We start from the raw sequence: 17042 nt of genomic DNA on the forward strand, positions 1-17042 counted from the left end.
AGGAGAGGGGACTGCACAGCTGGCTTACTATTTGTATGATCCAAAATTATTATGTCTGTCATAGTAATGGGGGGCACAGCAGTGAGAGTGGGTGGAGCTTCCTTATGTCTTTGCTAAAATGTACATATGTGGCTTCACCCATGTGCAAAAGCAGATTTGGGCAGATTGAGGGTTGGTCAGCACAGTAACATGAGGAATTTCGAAGGGGAATTCAGCAAAATGGCTCTTGACAATAGAGACTTCAGCATGGGAGAAATTTGTCTGGAGAGGGAGGCCGGAAAATGGGGACCCAGCCTGAGTGACACTTTTGTCACTGCCTCCCTGGATGACACCAGACTTCTTGTCTGGTACCTCACTCAGCTTGATCTACCACAGCTTGAATGAAAACTGCTTTGACATTTTACACTCATTACTGTGTTGTTGGCAATAAGATAATTAAGGGTCTCACAGGGTTTCTGTGACAAGTCCCTTATTTGTGACACTCGATTTTTCTCCCAGTTCAATTGCAGATGGCCTAAGTATGCAGGGTTTGTCAGCTCAAAGGCATTCGTGTTCCAAGGGGCACTGCGGAGATACAATTTATGATGAAGGCTTATAATTTTTAAAGCTGCGTAAGTGGACGCTGTGCGTAGCAAACAAGATGCAGTTCCTGTCTAAAGGAGCTGAGTGGATGATTCAGAAACTTGCAATAGGTACTAGTTAAACAGCCCAGCTAGAGAAGCTGCAGAGCAGGTAAGAAAGGTATCTCAGACATCACTGGGAATGGGAGGTGGTCAGAATCCTGTACAGCGTGGTCAGAAATGTTGCATGAGATCAGATCCTACTGTAGTTGAATTGGTGTATTATCCTTCTACACATTGCTGCTGTCCTGTGGAAGAGGCTGATGGATGAATTTACCTCCCTTGTGCTCATCAAAAAAGCCAAGTCCTCGCTTCAGCTGCTTCCATTTTTACTCCTTTTCTGGGATTTGTGTGATATATTCTTCTTCCTTTCCCAAGCTGTTGCTTGACCTAACCCATCTGTTTCTGTTTCAGGTCCCCAGGATCTACTGGGAGCTCTCCACAAGCCGTGTCCTTCTCATGGAGTTTATGGAAGGGGGACAAGTGAATGACAGGGCCTATATGGAGAGGAATGGCATCAACGTCAATGAGGTAGCTTCTCAGCCATCTTGGAATTTGGCGTGCTGAGCAGTGCAAAACTGATTTTGACCTTGATGCAAAATGGAGGCTGACAGGATGGGATGGGACAGGAGAATAAGTACACAAAGATGTGAAGGGAGCAATCAATCTGAGATCTCTGTTCTTGTGCTCTTTGGAAAAGTACATAATCCCTTTTGAAGAACACTTTCCTGTAGGCTGCAGAACTAGGAAGATCTTCAAGGAGACATAGTGAAAGATGACCATGCTCTTACATTAAAGATACTCATGGTTTGTTCCAAGATGGAAGTTCCTGTTACCCTAAAGGAACAACTTCAGTTTCTGATTATTTTTATCTCATGAGGTTTGTTATTAAGAGAGATTTGAGAAGTTCTGTCTGTAGCAAAACGTTGTAAGCTCTATTCATCTGGACAAGTCAACTGGTCCAAAGTGAGGCAGTTGTTTCTTTGAGTGAGTTTATCCTATACTTCCGCTATAGGCAGAGGTGAAATCTAGCCCACATGCTCATATAGAAGAGTGAATATTTCTCAAGTCTTGAGAGTCAGAAGGGCTTGTTTTGATGTATTAACAGAAAGGCTCTTGAGCAATATCTACATTTAGATTTTGAGGTGGGCTTTCTCATAGATCACAGACAGCAGGTCCATTTTGAGACTGAGGTAGTTAGCATAGTGTAGCTCCTGGGATTTTCTTTGAATTTTCTCAGACTGCTGGAGATAGCACAGTTGTAGAGAAACAGCTAATTTCAGTCTTTCTAACTTGCAGAGGCTTTTGCTTGTGATAGGAGCAATGTAGGGTGAAAATTTCTGCTAATATTTATATTTATCCATGCCATTTTATTTATCCAACCTTCCATTGGGAAGGTTGTTTTGTAATGACTTGGCACAATACATCCATGCAGCAGTGAAATCACATACTTTCCTGAGTCTGAACTAGTCTCTAAATAATAGCTAAGAAGTAATTTTTAAAAAGTTGTCAACAGACTTCTACTACTGCTAAGTATAAGCCTCAGAGCTTCAGCCATCAATCAGGTAGAGGATGTTACTCAGCTCAGTGGTAGGACTGAATTTTCTTTCTTCCTTTCCTCTTCCCATCCCCTGAAATTAATAATTAACTTTTACTGATTGCCAACAAAGCAAGGTAGAAAGGGGGGAATACTGAGCCAGACAGAATAATGTGATGGGAAAAGAGATCTGTTATTATGGCCACAGTAAGATGAAGTAGGGGCAGTGCACACCCCAGACTTATCCTGTGGCAAGGTGCAGCAGATGGGGACAAGGTTGCCTAGGTTAATTATTGGCTGCTGCTGTTGTTGCCCTGGGGTAAAGGACTGCATGGCATAGTGGGGAGATGAGCAAAAGGCAGCAGACCCTGAAAGGAGCATGAGGGGGTGGCAACCCAGGTTTCAAAACTGTGATATGGTTTATAATATGACAGCAATCTTGGCTTTCAAGAGATGCATTAGCTCCCTATAAATCACCTAAATATATTTATTTTATCAGTCACTCTATCATTTTGTTCCATTTTGTTTTACGGTGTGGAGGAAGAGGAGTCTTCACTAAGCAGGATTTCTTTTTTGTGACAATGCAGCCTTGAAAAGCAAGCTGAGCCTCTCTCCTCTAAATGGAAAGGATCCCTGAGGTGAAAGCTCCCTTCAAACCAGGTTACTGACATTTACTTAATACCGTCTGTAGCAGGATTATCATTAAAGCTGCCCAAAAGCACATTAATCTCTCTGGATCCGTCCAAGTGCTGGATTGTAATGGCATTTAATCAGAGAAGGCTTTGATTTCTAAAGACAAGTGCAAACATTGAAATATCTGTCTGTGGAACAGTTACTTATTCATGTACAAGTGTACTTGTACACTGTAATGTAGCTGAGGAGGAACATGCAACTGGGATATTGACAGTGAAAGGGAAATCTGGAGAGGGAAGTTACCAAGAATGAGCTGGCAGGAATTTTAAGGGAAGACTAGAACATGTCAGGGCTAAGAAGCGGGCATCTGGACACTGGGCTCTTCCTGTTTTAAAACACAATAACATTTGCAGTCTTGGTTGGGAAGGTATATTTGGAAGAAGTGGGTAGAGCAGGGAAGAGAGAAAAATTAGACTGAGGGGCTCTCAAGGGGTTTGTAGCGTACTGTATACAGGAGAAAAGGAAGGGGGCAGCAAGGCTACTTAGAGCATTGATTTTTAAAGAAGATCACAAATGGCACAAATATTCTTTTTGTATCCATTCTGATGATACCAATTAATTTGTATTTGTATACAAATCTTAACATTATCTTTGGTCTGCCACGGGTTCTCCGTGTCCTTCTTTGTGAGTTCTCTGCTTGTCACTGCAGAGGCTGCTGTATCAGCGGGCTCTAGGACCTGTGGAACTTCCAGATGTGCTCATGGCATGTACTGTATAGCCTCAAACCAACCAGCCAGCTCAGGTAGCCAAGTGAAAAGTCCCCATGATCAGCCTGATGTGGATTTGAGTCAAGGAAAGGAAACAATGCCATGTACTTCAGCTTGCTAAGAGCCTCATCATGAGCCATGGTTGATTCAGAAGTCAGAAAAGTGTTTTGTCCAGCTGAGAATTGAAAGCAAACAGCTAAGGTACTTAAGATGAGCTACTGTGTGCAATTATTGCCATCTGTTACTCCATCCTACTGTGTTGTTTTCCTTCTTTCTGTTACTAAATGGATTCTGCACTGAAACCCTATCTCTTAGCTCAATAAAGAGCCTGGTACCTTCCTGTAGCTGACGGCTTTGCAACTTGAAATAGGCTTTCAGTGTGGGATTTACCCTTCTGCCAAGAGTCAGGAGCTGTAGCTGTGTAGCTGCTAAAATTTAAGTGGGATTTCCCAGGGTGGGATCCTTTTGTCAGCAGTGGAAACCTCTCATGTCTGAAGTATTTGTGCTTATAACACTCAAGTGTTAGATGAAGCAGAGCATAGAGAAGAACACTGTTTCTAGGGAAAATGGCTATTCTTGCTCTTTGCACTTACTGAGTTAGTCTGGCGAGAGGTTTCTTTGCAGATTCTCTTACATTTCATATTGTCTGAAGCTTAGTGAAATTCACAAGGCACTGATAAGCAGGGGTAATGACCTCTGCTATTTTCAGCTTTTGAACTGTGCACAGACACCAGGTAAAAGAGTTAAATTACACACAGACCTGTTTCTTACTGAAAGTTGTAATTGGGCATCGATGTCAATCAATTGCTTAAGTCTCAACAAGATGCTTTACATTAAATCCAAGGAAATACAACTGCATTTAAAACCAAGGGAAATTATCCCCATGGTCATTTTGGGTCTGACAGATACAAGAAACAATAAAAAAACAATGACTAGTCTTCTCTAGCTGTGCCCTTTTGAGAATCTGTGCAAACTTGACGAGTTAGTCCATTGGTTCCCTGGGTGGATGAATCAGAGTATTTCTCCCCACCTACATGTCATGGAAGATGGAGCATTGAGCATGAAAATAATTTCCTGAGCCCACAGCAGAGAATACGGGGCATGCTGGGAGTGCACTCCAGGAGTCCTAAAAACTATTCCTGTATCTTCAGGACATCAAGTGTGTTCAGACATCATCTTGCTGTGATGATAGATCACTGCATAGTAATAGAACTGCCTAACAGAACACTTTTGATCCTCACAAGTGGATCACAGGGTATGAAATCAGATCTCTTGTGTGACCATCCTAATCTACTATGGATCAGAGCCATTTCAGAGCAGAGGCAGAGAAGGCTTCAAATTGTGGCTATTCTCCATCCACACCCTTTGCTAATTTGACACCAGTTTAATTGGCCAGAATTGCCCTAGCAGGATTAAGCAAAACCTTAGACAATGGCTGTAATAACAACAATGAAAGCAAGCAAAAACCCAATACAGTCTTCAATCCAATTAACCTTCGATTAAGGTTCCAAAATCAATGCTATTATTTTGGCCGGAGGAGGTAATATTGAGCCCTGAGAAATGAGCTGCACAAAGACCTTTACTTTTAATGAGATCAATAGAAGTTAGTGTCGCCATCTCTTAAAATAATTGGCAAATATTACAGCCAAATTAAAGCCAGAGACTAGTATCTGCTCCTGATCTAAAGAGACAGTCACAAATGGAGGTGGGATGGGAAGGGATGATGCCCTATCAGGCAGTTTCATCTAGGACTTATCAGGGGCAGGCAGTGAGATCATCTCTACAGGACCATGATACAGTATTTTTTTCTTTGCCTTTCTTCTTCATGTCAGTTAGAGGCATAGAGCCAGAACCACTCCAGCTTGCTCACAAGTTCAGGAAAGAAAGCATCAGTGACTTTCCCCAGATAACCCTAGCTGGTTTGTTACATTGCATTGTATCATGCTACCCATGAGCATGATACATGTGCTTTTTACTGTAGGAATGCTCATAAACTCAAATTTGCATGCATTCTTTCTTTTCTGAGAGGTTTCTTGGTAATTATTGCATATTGGTGTTTTAAAGACACTCACTTGTGATGGACTTTCTAGAGTTTTGTTACTGTCACGTTGCTCTGTCAGTGGGTGTGCCGATTTGTTGAGGGGAGAGTTGCATAGAGGGGCAAGCGTGACAGGTTGTCTAGGCTTTCAAAACTGATAGCAGCAACATATTGTGGCTGCATATATCACTGCTGGTACCTGCACTACAGCTTGGGATCCTCTTAGTTAGGTGACAGTAATGCAGTAGGTGTACTTGTTAAAATATTTGGTACACTGGATATGACTCCATTACCAAGAAAAAGTGGGGATTAGTAGGGAAATTGCAAAGCAGGTAAGAAACTCATAGAAGCAATGAGATTTGCTCTTCAAACAGATCTCATTAAACAGATTGGCGATGACTTCAGCACAAACAGAACTGTATCAAGGAGATTGTTGATGACACCAAGCTGGGAGGTCTGACATTGTAGAGGAGTACCAGAGTAGCAATAGCACTTGTTGACCTTGAGGACTGAAGTGGTAGAAAGGAATAAAAAGGAGCAATGTCAAGTGGAAAGTCAGATTGAGTAGGTAAAAAGCACTTGGGTAATGTGTTTAGGTTGCTCTGAAGTCCAGCTCTTATAAATGTATCTGTCACTCCATTGCTTGATTGTTGTCAGCAATCTGTTTATTCCTCAGCTCTTGTTTTTTTTCAAAATGAAAACATTGGGCTGAAAATGTTTGGTTTGCCTGACACAATGTCATGGTCATGTCACATAATTTGGCAATGGCAGGTTGGTATTTACACTGACTGGTAAAGGCCACAGCCTCACTTGGTGACTGTACATCATGTTCTGCTGCAGCGCAGACAGGCAAATTTAGCTTCTTTTAGGCAATAACATTCCTTCTGGCAATAGGCAGAGACATGCCTCTGGTGAGACCCAGAGCCTGATGTCATCCTGATATATCAAGCTAAGCTCTGCTTGCTGATCAGCATTCTTATGTGTTATGCCTAAATTATGCCATTCATGATGACACCCGCTTTTTTGGTGGTATTTCTTACAGCACATACAGAGCTACAGGTGCTTCTGCTTCCTTGCTGTTCAAACCTCCTGACTGGTAGACTGTTCCTCCTCTGCCATTCCTTAGCCAACTTTGGAATCTTCAGCTCTTTTAATCTTTATCCCAAGTAAATGCCTCCTGCATCCTGCTCATTTATTTGCTTTTTCTGAACTCCCTCTGTGTAGTCTGTCTCTTGAGTTAATGAGGTGTCTGGAAGTGAATGCAGAATTCCAAGACTGATTATTATTTTTTTTACAGTGTGCAGCAGAACAATGCTGGGGGACACTGGTGGGACACTGGTAATGATAAAGACCTTTTTTTTTGTTGGATTATAAACAGGGAAAGGACTGATGACCTCTCTGTGTCATAACAAAAAGCCTGTGTTTTAACTGTGGTCTTTGCTTCTGTAAATCATTGCAACCTTTTTTCTAATTTGTGATGCACCTTCACCCTGAGGTCTTACATAGCCTAAATGTGTGCTGAATTCCTCCCTTCTCCTGAGCAGAGGTTTTGATAAGTCTGTTTTCTCATTTCACCTAACTGTGTTCTTCCAAAGTGAATTCTGTAGTTATTATTTATCTAGTGGCCTTCTCAATAAGGGTGGAATAAGGGCCTGAAGTGACAAGGCACAGTACTGAAGAATTAATGTATATAAAAGTTTCATGGTTTTTTCCTAAACTCTTTCTCAAGAAATGTGAAGTCCCTTTGTCTGAATTATGATGATATGTTGCTATTCACATACTACAGTTTAAGACCTAGAGTGTAAAGCTTTCTATTTTGTTTAGAATTTGACAGTATTGTTGCTTTCTGTCTTAATTTATTTTGTATCCTATTTTAGAGGTATGGCAACAGACAAAATTATGTGAAAATACTTTAGTGTGCACCACAGCTTCATGGTAATTTTTTTCTGAAAGTGAAGACTGTTTGCAGAAATATGATTGCATCATAAATCCCTGTAATATATCTTCTGTATGCTAATGAAATAGTACAGAATACATTCATATGTCTTAAAGAAGTCAAAGTTTAGTTGAAGATACTGGAGATAGTCAAGGTTGTATGTTGGGGAATAGGTAACTATAAGAACAGCAGGGAAGAGCAAGAGGATGGGGATCTTGCAGTGAACATTGTCTTCTTCCCATGATCCAGCCTGTGAGTCTGAGCAGAGATATGACCCTTCTGTTTCTTGGGAGGATGGGAAGATGGATCTCAGGCTGCTTTTGTGATGCACTATGGGCTGCAAGAGGCTATGACCATAGATCTATTTAGTCGCTTTTCTGCTGATGGTGACTCAGGGCGGGGGGACCATCTCTGCATATGGAACTTGCAGCCATATCATAAGATGCTGTTAATGAGGGTGGCATGGATAACCTGGTGAGAGGAGTTTTTGTAGGATCCTAGGATATTTGGGTTTGGAAGGGAACCTCAGGAAGGTTTCTATCAAGTCTTCTAAGGCAGGGTCAGTTATAAGGTCAGACCAGCTTACTCAGGGTGTTAGCTAGTCAGGTCTGTAAAACTTCTAAGGATAGAGATTGCACAACCCCTTCAGCTATGACCAATCAATAGGTTTGCAGAACTCCCAGTCCTTGTCTGGACTTGTGTTCTGTGGGTATGAGGCATCATGTTGGGCCCCAGATTGTCCCCAGGTCCTCATCTTCTAAAATTCTGTGTTTTTCCAAGGCCTTGGAAGACAAACAGCTGAGACAGTGAGGGTCGAGTGTGGTTAGCCCAGTGTGTGCACCAGTGTCAGGGTTGATGCTGTGATTGGTCATAATGTCTGAGTCCATTTCTTTTGGTGTATGGGTCCCTGGGAGGCTTTGTGAATGAGTTATGTGATGGGCTTAAAGCAGACTATTTGGCATGTCCTTGGACTGTCAGCAAGGACTACTCAGCTCTTATATGAGATCACAGCACCTGGTACATTGGTCCTATCTAATTATAGAGCTTGCAGATCAAGGAGAATTGTAAGGGATCACTTCATGGCTCTGGTGATCTCTGCTGGTGATTCAGAAGGGAAACATCACTCCCCTCAGGCAGTACTTAAAATAACACCTGCATGGCATTGGGGAAGTACAGGAGATCACAGGGCTGTGCTGTTCGTCAGTGTGGGTGATTCATCGTGGGGCGGGCCAGCATTCACGTGGTTCAGCAGTGGTTCCAGGTCCCACCTGAGGGACAGAGGATGGTTTCACCTGATACTACCACTGTCTCTGTTAATGTGCTGCAGGAAGAGTTCTTGTTCTTTTTTCTCATTTGTAGTTACTTGGCCACTATTCATAGTGAATGCTCCTCTCAGAGGTGGCCATGTTTCAGAGTAAAGCAAGCCCTTTGTTGTCTGTCTGGTTTTCTGCAGGATGAGCTGTCATTACTGTCCCTGTTACCTCTTCTACCACCTCTGCTTATGGGGACAGTTGCCAGTTTGCTGCTTACAGTGTGTCTGGGGATATGCTTGGAATAATTTATAACAACTGTCTTTTAATTGCTTGTTCAGCACTCTGCTGTGGAGCATTGTGCCTCTTGGGATGGTAGGGAGGGCTGGTGGTGGGATGGCAGGGCAAGGCTGCTGTGTTAGTGCATGGCAAGGGACTGATCTCATGCCCTGGGGATATTTGCTTTCTCCTAGGAGGTTTTTAACTTTAATAACATCTCTTGGTGATAAGGAGCAGTAGTATGGAGGGATACAGCAGTGATAGGATGTTTTAAACAGCTTTTCTCTGCTTCTTCGTCTTCACAGACATTGCAAATCAGATTAGCATGGGTCTGAGGAAAGGAAGAGGGAAAGTGGGGGACAGTGTGATGGAGAGAATGGAGGGAGGGGAGAGGGAGCCCATGTTCATTCTGGTGGGCAGACTGACTAGCTGAGTCTACCCTCACCCTTTCCTCACCATCCATGAATGGAAACACCTGAGTGCCATCCATGAATGGAAACACATGAGTCTTCCTCCAAGCAGTCTCACCCACCCAGCAGCAATATCCCTGCCTTCCCTGTGAATGAATGTCTGCCACTATCTGCTGTCCCACTTTCCTCCAGAAAGCGCATTTTTCATTACCAGAAACCCCATTCCTACCCACAGGTACTATCTCTTTTTTTTATGCTAGGCAAGTGGCTTTAAATAACCTGTGATCCCACAAACACCTTCATGGTGCTTCCTGCATGGATCCTTCCCTGAATGCCCTGGACCACCCTGCTACCTTTTGATGCCCGCAGCCACCCTGTGCCTCCATCAGTGTGAAGAGTTGCAGGAGCTTGTGTGGGGATATGAGCATGTACAGACCCTGGCTTCCTGGGTTGTCACACAGAGGCTGCCTCCCCTCCCCGCAGGCGCCCTACTGTGGGTGGCAGCATGTGACCATCTCTTGTCTCCTCACAGATCTCTCGCAACTTGGGGAAGCTCTACAGCGAAATGATCTTCGTGAATGGCTTTGTGCACTGTGACCCACACCCAGGCAATGTGCTAGTGAAGAAGTGCCCAGCCTCTGGCAAAGCTCACATTATCCTCCTGGATCATGGGCTCTACCAGGTATGTGGGTATGAGGGGCTTCCAGGGCCTTGTGAAGCTGCCTTTGGGCATCAGGCTACAGCCTTGCCCCTCTAAGCACATATGAATAAATTTTTCCTGATACTTCCATAATGCTCTAATAGTGTTTTATGACTCTGAAGTGGAGAATAGGGGAGAGGTAAGGGATGGAAGACTTTTCCCCCTGTTTCCTGTCCTCTGTGGGCTTCTGGGAACCATGTCTCTATTCCCAGGTGCTGAGTGAGTCATTCCGCATGGACTACTGCCGCCTTTGGCAGGCCCTCATCAAGGCTGATATGAAGAGAGTGCAGAAGTACAGCCGGCGGCTTGGGGCAGGGGATTTGTATCCTCTCTTTGCCTGCATGCTGACTGCCAGATCTTGGGAATCTGTCAACAGGGGCATTGACCAGTCACCAGTCTCTGCCAGCGAGGTAGGTCTTGTGTGTCCTTCCCTAACGTGTGCCCTTGCTTCTCCTTAGTACCTTTCTATGTTGAAATCACTTGCACCACTGATAGTACAGCAGTGCTGGGCAATCCCTGGCAGCTCTGTAGCAATTTCTGCAGTGATAGCTGATCTAGAAAAAAAACAGAACTCCTTCTGGAATATGCAATATGTTTTATAGTGGCTGAATTTAATTTCCCAGATTCACTTGTCATGGGCTGCTTAAATTTTGTATAATATTTTAATGCCTACGTGTTCACCATTTCTGGCTGGGAAAATAGTGGATTGTCCTTTTCTTAAAAAAATGTTGAATGCAGCTGTGCAGGAAACTATCAAGGAGGCTAGGATAAGGTACAAGAGACATAAAGGTTTAGTGGGAAGACATGAGAAGGATAATGCATTGTCACTATTCATGTAAATGACTATCAGCACTGATATAAACTTCTAAAAAACTCTGGAAATTACCTCCCAATCAAAAACCCTATTAACTTGGAGTCAAGGTTGCTTAACTGCAGATCCTGTCAACTCAATCACTACAAATCTGGGAAATTGCCACTTACATTTTCCACCCTTTTGTATCCACACATGCTGGGATCCTTCTCATGCCTCCTTGCACACCTGATACACACAATACCCCACCTTAAGAATAGTAGCAGCCCTGCCAATGTGCTCTTTCTACAGAAGATCATGAAGTGATGTGATTCAGCCAATGGACGAGTGTCTGTAAGTAGAAGTGTGTTACATCCTATGGTTTGCTTTTATCTGCACACATCTGTAGTAGAGTGGATGAAATTCATTTAAGCAGTGTTATAATACTGTCCTATGAAAGTCTCTTCCAAAAGTTCCTTCATTTTGATGGATGTGGCAGAATTTGCTGTACTGGCTTGCCATTATCCATAGCAATGAGTTGGTCAGATATCTTGGGTAATGGACCCCTCCCTCCCAATTACCTGAGTTAATTTTCTGCACGTCAGAAATAATATAATGACTGTCTAACAGATCTGTGCTCGATCTGGTGAGTTCTGGAGCTGGTAGCTCCAGAAGAAAATTCAGAGGTGCCAAAGCAAATTGGCACAGCATTGACTCCAATACTACAAGGCCAGTGTTGAATCTGAGTTAGAGAGCAATGTTTATTCCCAACTTGCTTGTGAAGGTTACACCAGAGGTGTAGCTGCAGCTACATGGTACCCTGTGTGTGCTAATGAACTTTGTCATTGAGTTTAATTGCGTGTATGGAACCAGCTCTGTTGTCTTTGCCTACATGACGCAATTAATGCTGAAACTAGATAATCCTGCAGCAGATAATGGGGAGCTGAGCAGATTTGCTGTGGCATTAGGAAATGAGCTGCTGCTTGTCCTTACTTTCGAGGTGAATTTGAAAGATTTTATCAGCAGCAAGAGCTGAGTGCTCTGTAGGCAGGTACCATCAGTGCAGAGCTCCAGAGAGTGTGCCTGAGGATGTATCAACATGGCAATAGCCTGTGAGACAAGGAAACAACCTTCCTGAAACAAAATCTTATCTGTAGTGCTGTACTCAGTCTGGGACACTGCATCTCAAGAAAGGTTTGATGAAACTGGGGCAAGTCCAGTAGGAATCTACAAGGACCTAGTGGACAAGCAGATGCAACCCATGAGGTAGGTCTGAGCAAGTTAGGTCAGAAAAAAATCTGGAAAAGGCAGGTCAGGAAGAGTTGTAGAAGTGATTTTCTTAAGTGATTTTCTTGCAGCACTTAAAGAGTGCTGCAAGCAGGACAAGCAGTCATGGGTTTAAATTCAGCTAAACATGAGAAAAGCCAGATCTAGTGGCAAAGCAGTGAAATGCCAGTGTAGATGGTCTGGGGAGGTTTTGATTCATGTTACTGGAGAATTTAGGTGCAGGCTGGGCAAATGTAAGAGGATTGCCATAGGTATGGTTGGTCCTGCCTTAAGCCAGGGCCAGGCAGCTGATTGCTCAGGGTGGCTGCTAGCCTCATCTCATCTGATTTAATGATGTCTTTTGCTGCATCCTGCAGCAGCCTCAGCAGCTGCAGCCAAGGGGCTTTTCTCAGGTCCTGTGGCTTAGCTTATTTCTTCCTCTGCACACAAGCTTTGCCCTTGACAGAAAGTGACAGTTGTGATGACTGATCATGTGGTTGTTTTGTGATGTGGACAAGCAGCTGGAGCTAAAAATAAAAGGAAAAGAAATAGAAAAGAAAACCTATGTCTGGAAAATAATGTAAGCTCTGCAATGATGCAGGCTGGGGAAAGGCATAAGAGATAATCAGGGAGGAATTTTCTGCCAACAAATAATGGAACAAAACAACATTTAGGAGAGCTAAGCATCTTCTTGCTGAAACCTTGTGTATCTGGTTAGTGATGGAGGCAGGAGGACACAAAGATTGGTTTGTCAGCAGCAACCATGGTGGTGTGTGAGCTATGTACATCACTGGCCGTCATGACCTGCACACCCAGTTTGTGCAGGTCTGTTACTTTATAAGTTTGAAGTTCACAAAGAGTGTGAGATCCCACGTCATGCAATATAGGTCATCCCTCATTCCAGAGGAGAGAAGGCTTTAGAGCTGTCATTTCGCACAAAAGAGCCTCCTTCCTGTATGAAGTTATTTACTGTCCCCCTGCATGTGTCCTCCTGGATTTTGTAGATTTCAGATATCCCAGAGATTTGTCTTTGGATTTCATGTCATGATTCATGTCATGGCCTCTGTAGGAAGAGGTGGGGACAAGGTATGCATATAGGATCAGCTCCCAGCTACACTGTGCTACATTTACTGGGATGGTGAGGGAACTCTCAGATCTAAAAACATGAAGGAGAGGCGTGGCTGACTGTCTTGCATGCTCTGGTGGCTTGTATTTGGAGAGGATCTCATCTTAAATGGCTCAGGCTGTAGTTCCTAAGTTAGCACTGGGTTCTTTCAGTAAGGCAATGTGTTTGTTGGCATCTGGAAAACCAGAGAAAATGAAGGATTGCCTTGAACTTACACTCTTTCCTTAATTATCTGCTACTGGCTGCTGTCATACAGGATATAAATCTAGATCTGACAGATGACAATTTGATGATTTTTATCTCTTGGGTTAATATGATGCTTAACTGCATAATTTTTTTCTCACCTCTGCTGAATTGTGTTGAGGACAGAGGACTAAACTAGGCCTTGGAAACGGCTTCATCAATATAGCATAGAGCCATGAGTTGCGTGGGGCAGTGAAGAGCAAAGCAGCTCGGTTGTCTTTGCAGCATGCCTCCACCTTCCTGAGCAATTCTGCTACCTGAACTCTGCCAGTTTTGGGGCTGGTGAGGTGAGAAGTCTCCAAGGGCAGTATTGAGATCTGGTTGCTGCAGGCTGCCTAGGACTAAGAACCAAGACAGCAGTGAGTGGCTGTTCTCCTGAGAGGCTATTAATTGTGCCAGTGAGGGGATGGGTCCTTACCTCACTGAGGGGCAGATGGGATATGGCAAGAGTGATCTGTGCTATGAGTGCTGTGCCCAGAGCTGTCTGCAGGAAAGCAAGACAGAGCTCTGTAGCTCCTGGCCTACTGTCATAGTCTGTTAAAACACTGTTCTCTTCCTGGCCAATCTCAGCTGCATCTGTACCTGAATTTGCCATGTACTCTCACCTTCTCTCTCCTTTCTCCCTGACATGACCTGGCTGGCCACAGGACATGGAGATCCGGTCCAACGCTGCTGCTTACTTGCCCCAGATCACCCAGCTCCTCAACAACGTTCCCCGCCAGATGCTGCTTCTGCTGAAGACCAACGACTTGTTAAGGGGGATTGAGTCAGCCCTGCACACACGGGCCAGTGCCAGCTCCTTCCTCAACATGTCTCGCTGCTGCATCAGAGCTGTTTCCACGTGAGTCTCTTATCCAGGCATCAGAGGCCAGACAAGGAGCAGCAGGAGCTGCAGGACAGACCCTGAGATGGCGGTTGGATCCAATCAAAAGTTCACATGATAAGGCAGAATCCTGGTGATGGGGCAGCTCTAAGAACAAACCAGAAAGTCAATCTGTAGATTATGTCTGGTGGTTGTCAAGCAGGTCCATGGTGACCAGACAGGGCTGAGGTCAAGCAAAGAGGTCAATATGTGAGTTGAGGTGCAGGCCATGGGGCTTCACAGCAGGGCATGAGCTGAGGACCATTACTCTTCCAGTGTAGCTCAGGCAGGAACTGAAGGTGCAGGTCTGAGATTAACTGAAGTTCCTGGGCCTATGGGCAGAGGGTTGGGGGTGGTTCTAGGCTAGTCAGGGCCATTAAGGCTTACTAGGGCCCCACTCAGGGGGCCTGACAAGGCTCTGACTTAACCTCTTGACCTATTATTGTTAGCTGTGGATCTCTTCCTCTCATTGTGGTCCTACCCCTGCTCAATTACGCATCTCAGCCTCTGTCTGTGCTGTTCTCACCCATCGCCCTCTCCAGAGGACAAACCTGTCACCCTGGGGCTGGAGACAGAGTTAGAGTTGGAGGCCTTAGGTTAAGGGTTTAGGATTTTTCCCCCCAGAGGAGGGGAAGGGGCTTCTTGCCCATTATAGGCATTTCCACTAGGCAGTATTTGGGAGTAGCATAGATCTGAAAGTTCACTACAGCCTTATTGAGGGGATTGGGCTGACTGAAGATCAGGCTGATGTTTAAAAGCCAGGAACAGGAGTTGTGCAAATGATTTCCTTCTGTGAGTCTTATGAATCAACGCACTTCTGCCTCAGATTCTTCCTCCTTGTAGATGAAATAAGTTATTTCTTGGGCTGATGAGGGACCTATGAATCCCAATTAGCCCCTGCTAAAGAAAGGTGAAGAAATACTTTTCCTGGAGTCTGTGTGTCAGGATTGCTGGACTCTTAAAAGTGTGCTACCTAGAAAAGCAATAGGAGTGTGCACCTGTCTCTATAAGCTGAGGTGAAGCTGACATGGAAGTAGAGGAATGCCATGCCCCAGGATCACTACACACAGTGGGAAGAGAACTGAGTTCTCAAGGGAGCAGGCTGTCTCTTCTGCTAGATTCATTCTAGGAAAGGTGGTCCCCAGCTCCTCAGAAGCACTGCTTAGAGAAAATCCCTGCTTCCTGGGGATTCTCCAGATGGAGGATATTGCCACCCCTGGGGAGGGTCAGTTGTGCAGAAGATGTAGGACAGGCCTCCTTCCTCCTGGGCTGTTTCCTGCTGGATCTAATGCAGCTGTTTCTCTCATTCTAGGTATCAGAGGAGCAAGAGTCACTCGCTTTACAGGAGGGCCCAGATCTCACTCACAGAAGCCCTAAGCCTGTGGCAGATCAACTTATATGAACTCTTTCTGTGGCTGAAGGGGTCCCAGCTGGGGAACTGGGTCATTGCTCTCCTGAGACGGATGCAACATTTCACATACTGACATGAACTGGTGGGAGAGGCCTGGGTGCTCCCTCCCTCCCTTCTGCTCTCCATGGCACATTTGTCTTTCTGACTATTTCTGTCTATTTTTGGGTATTACTCCACATTACACACTGCACTGTCCTTTTCTTTTACAGCATTAGCTTCCTCTGTGGCACAGAGAGGTTGAGTTGGTACCAGAGCCCTATTGTTTTGTGGTTTAGGAAAAGTAGGTGCATGATACCTTGTGCTAGGAAAGACAGGTAAGGATACCTTCTTTCCTCATTTGTGCAAGTTAAGTTCCACTCAGATTCTAGTGGGATTGTGCTGGAAGCAAATGCCTCTTTGACTCTTTCTTAAACAACCTTAAAGAATTTAAGAGAATCCCAGCCCTACCTAGAATGCCCGAAAACATTTCTCAGACCCTCAGAGGTGATGAGTCCCTTTAAAATGCAATAGGGTTTATATTAGTTTGTGCAATCTCCTTAGTCTGATTTCTGTTTAGGTGTGCAGAAGGTTTCTCAGAGGACTGAGACCTTGGGGAAAGCTGTCACTAGGGTTTTCTCTTCTCCAGGGAAAGAGGACTCAAATGGTGAGAGTGGTGGACTGGGAGTCCAAGTTTCTAAGGTTCATCTCCAGTCCTGTCAGCAAGTGTCTCTGTTTTTGGACTTCTCCTGGCCTGTTTCTTCTTCTTCTCCTTACCTTTTTCAGGTAAAATGGGAGAAGGGGACAGTGATCTTGCCCCTCTTCTGAAATTCCTGGAAGGCAGTAGGAATGACAGCTCAGTGCTCTAAACTGCTGGTAATGTATGTGTACTGTACAATACTTCCACACAACAAAATAAATGTGTTGTATCAAAGACCTTTGTGGGAGGGATGCTTGGCTGTGCACTAGAGTTATGTTTGGGCCTCTAACCTAAGTCCTGTTTCCATTTCTCCACAAGGGAGTGATGCCAGGCAGTGCCGGCAACTCCTTGTAAGCAAAATGTCCACTTGGTCTTTTCTCTGTCCAAGAAGTTTGTGCCACATCTGAGTCCTCTGGCACTGCATCTCATGTGTGTTGGGATGGAATGCAGGAGCGGGCATCTTTCTGCTGGGAGGACACCTCACACCTTTCTTCCCAG

The 17042-nt window shown here is 44.5% G+C and overlaps 1 protein-coding gene across 8 annotated transcripts in view; it reads left to right on the forward strand.

Annotated features, from left to right (window-relative positions):
• Positions 1–16778, forward strand: part of ADCK1 (aarF domain containing kinase 1) — a 72788-nt gene extending 56010 nt beyond the window's left edge. For all 8 annotated transcript variants that reach the window (XM_077180544.1, XM_077180542.1, XM_077180539.1 and 5 more), the window contains 5 exons: positions 1035–1151; positions 10003–10152; positions 10383–10580; positions 14243–14436; positions 15770–16778. In XM_077180544.1, coding sequence (XP_077036659.1) covers positions 1035–1151; positions 10003–10152; positions 10383–10580; positions 14243–14436; positions 15770–15941 — 831 coding nt within the window. In that variant the 3' untranslated portion in view covers positions 15942–16778. The remainder of the gene's footprint in view (positions 1–1034; positions 1152–10002; positions 10153–10382; positions 10581–14242; positions 14437–15769) is intronic.
• Positions 16779–17042: the final 264 nt, after the last annotated feature.

The sequence above is a fragment of the Agelaius phoeniceus genome, chromosome 6 (assembly GCF_051311805.1).
Source record: "Agelaius phoeniceus isolate bAgePho1 chromosome 6, bAgePho1.hap1, whole genome shotgun sequence".
NCBI lineage: Eukaryota > Metazoa > Chordata > Aves > Passeriformes > Icteridae > Agelaius > Agelaius phoeniceus.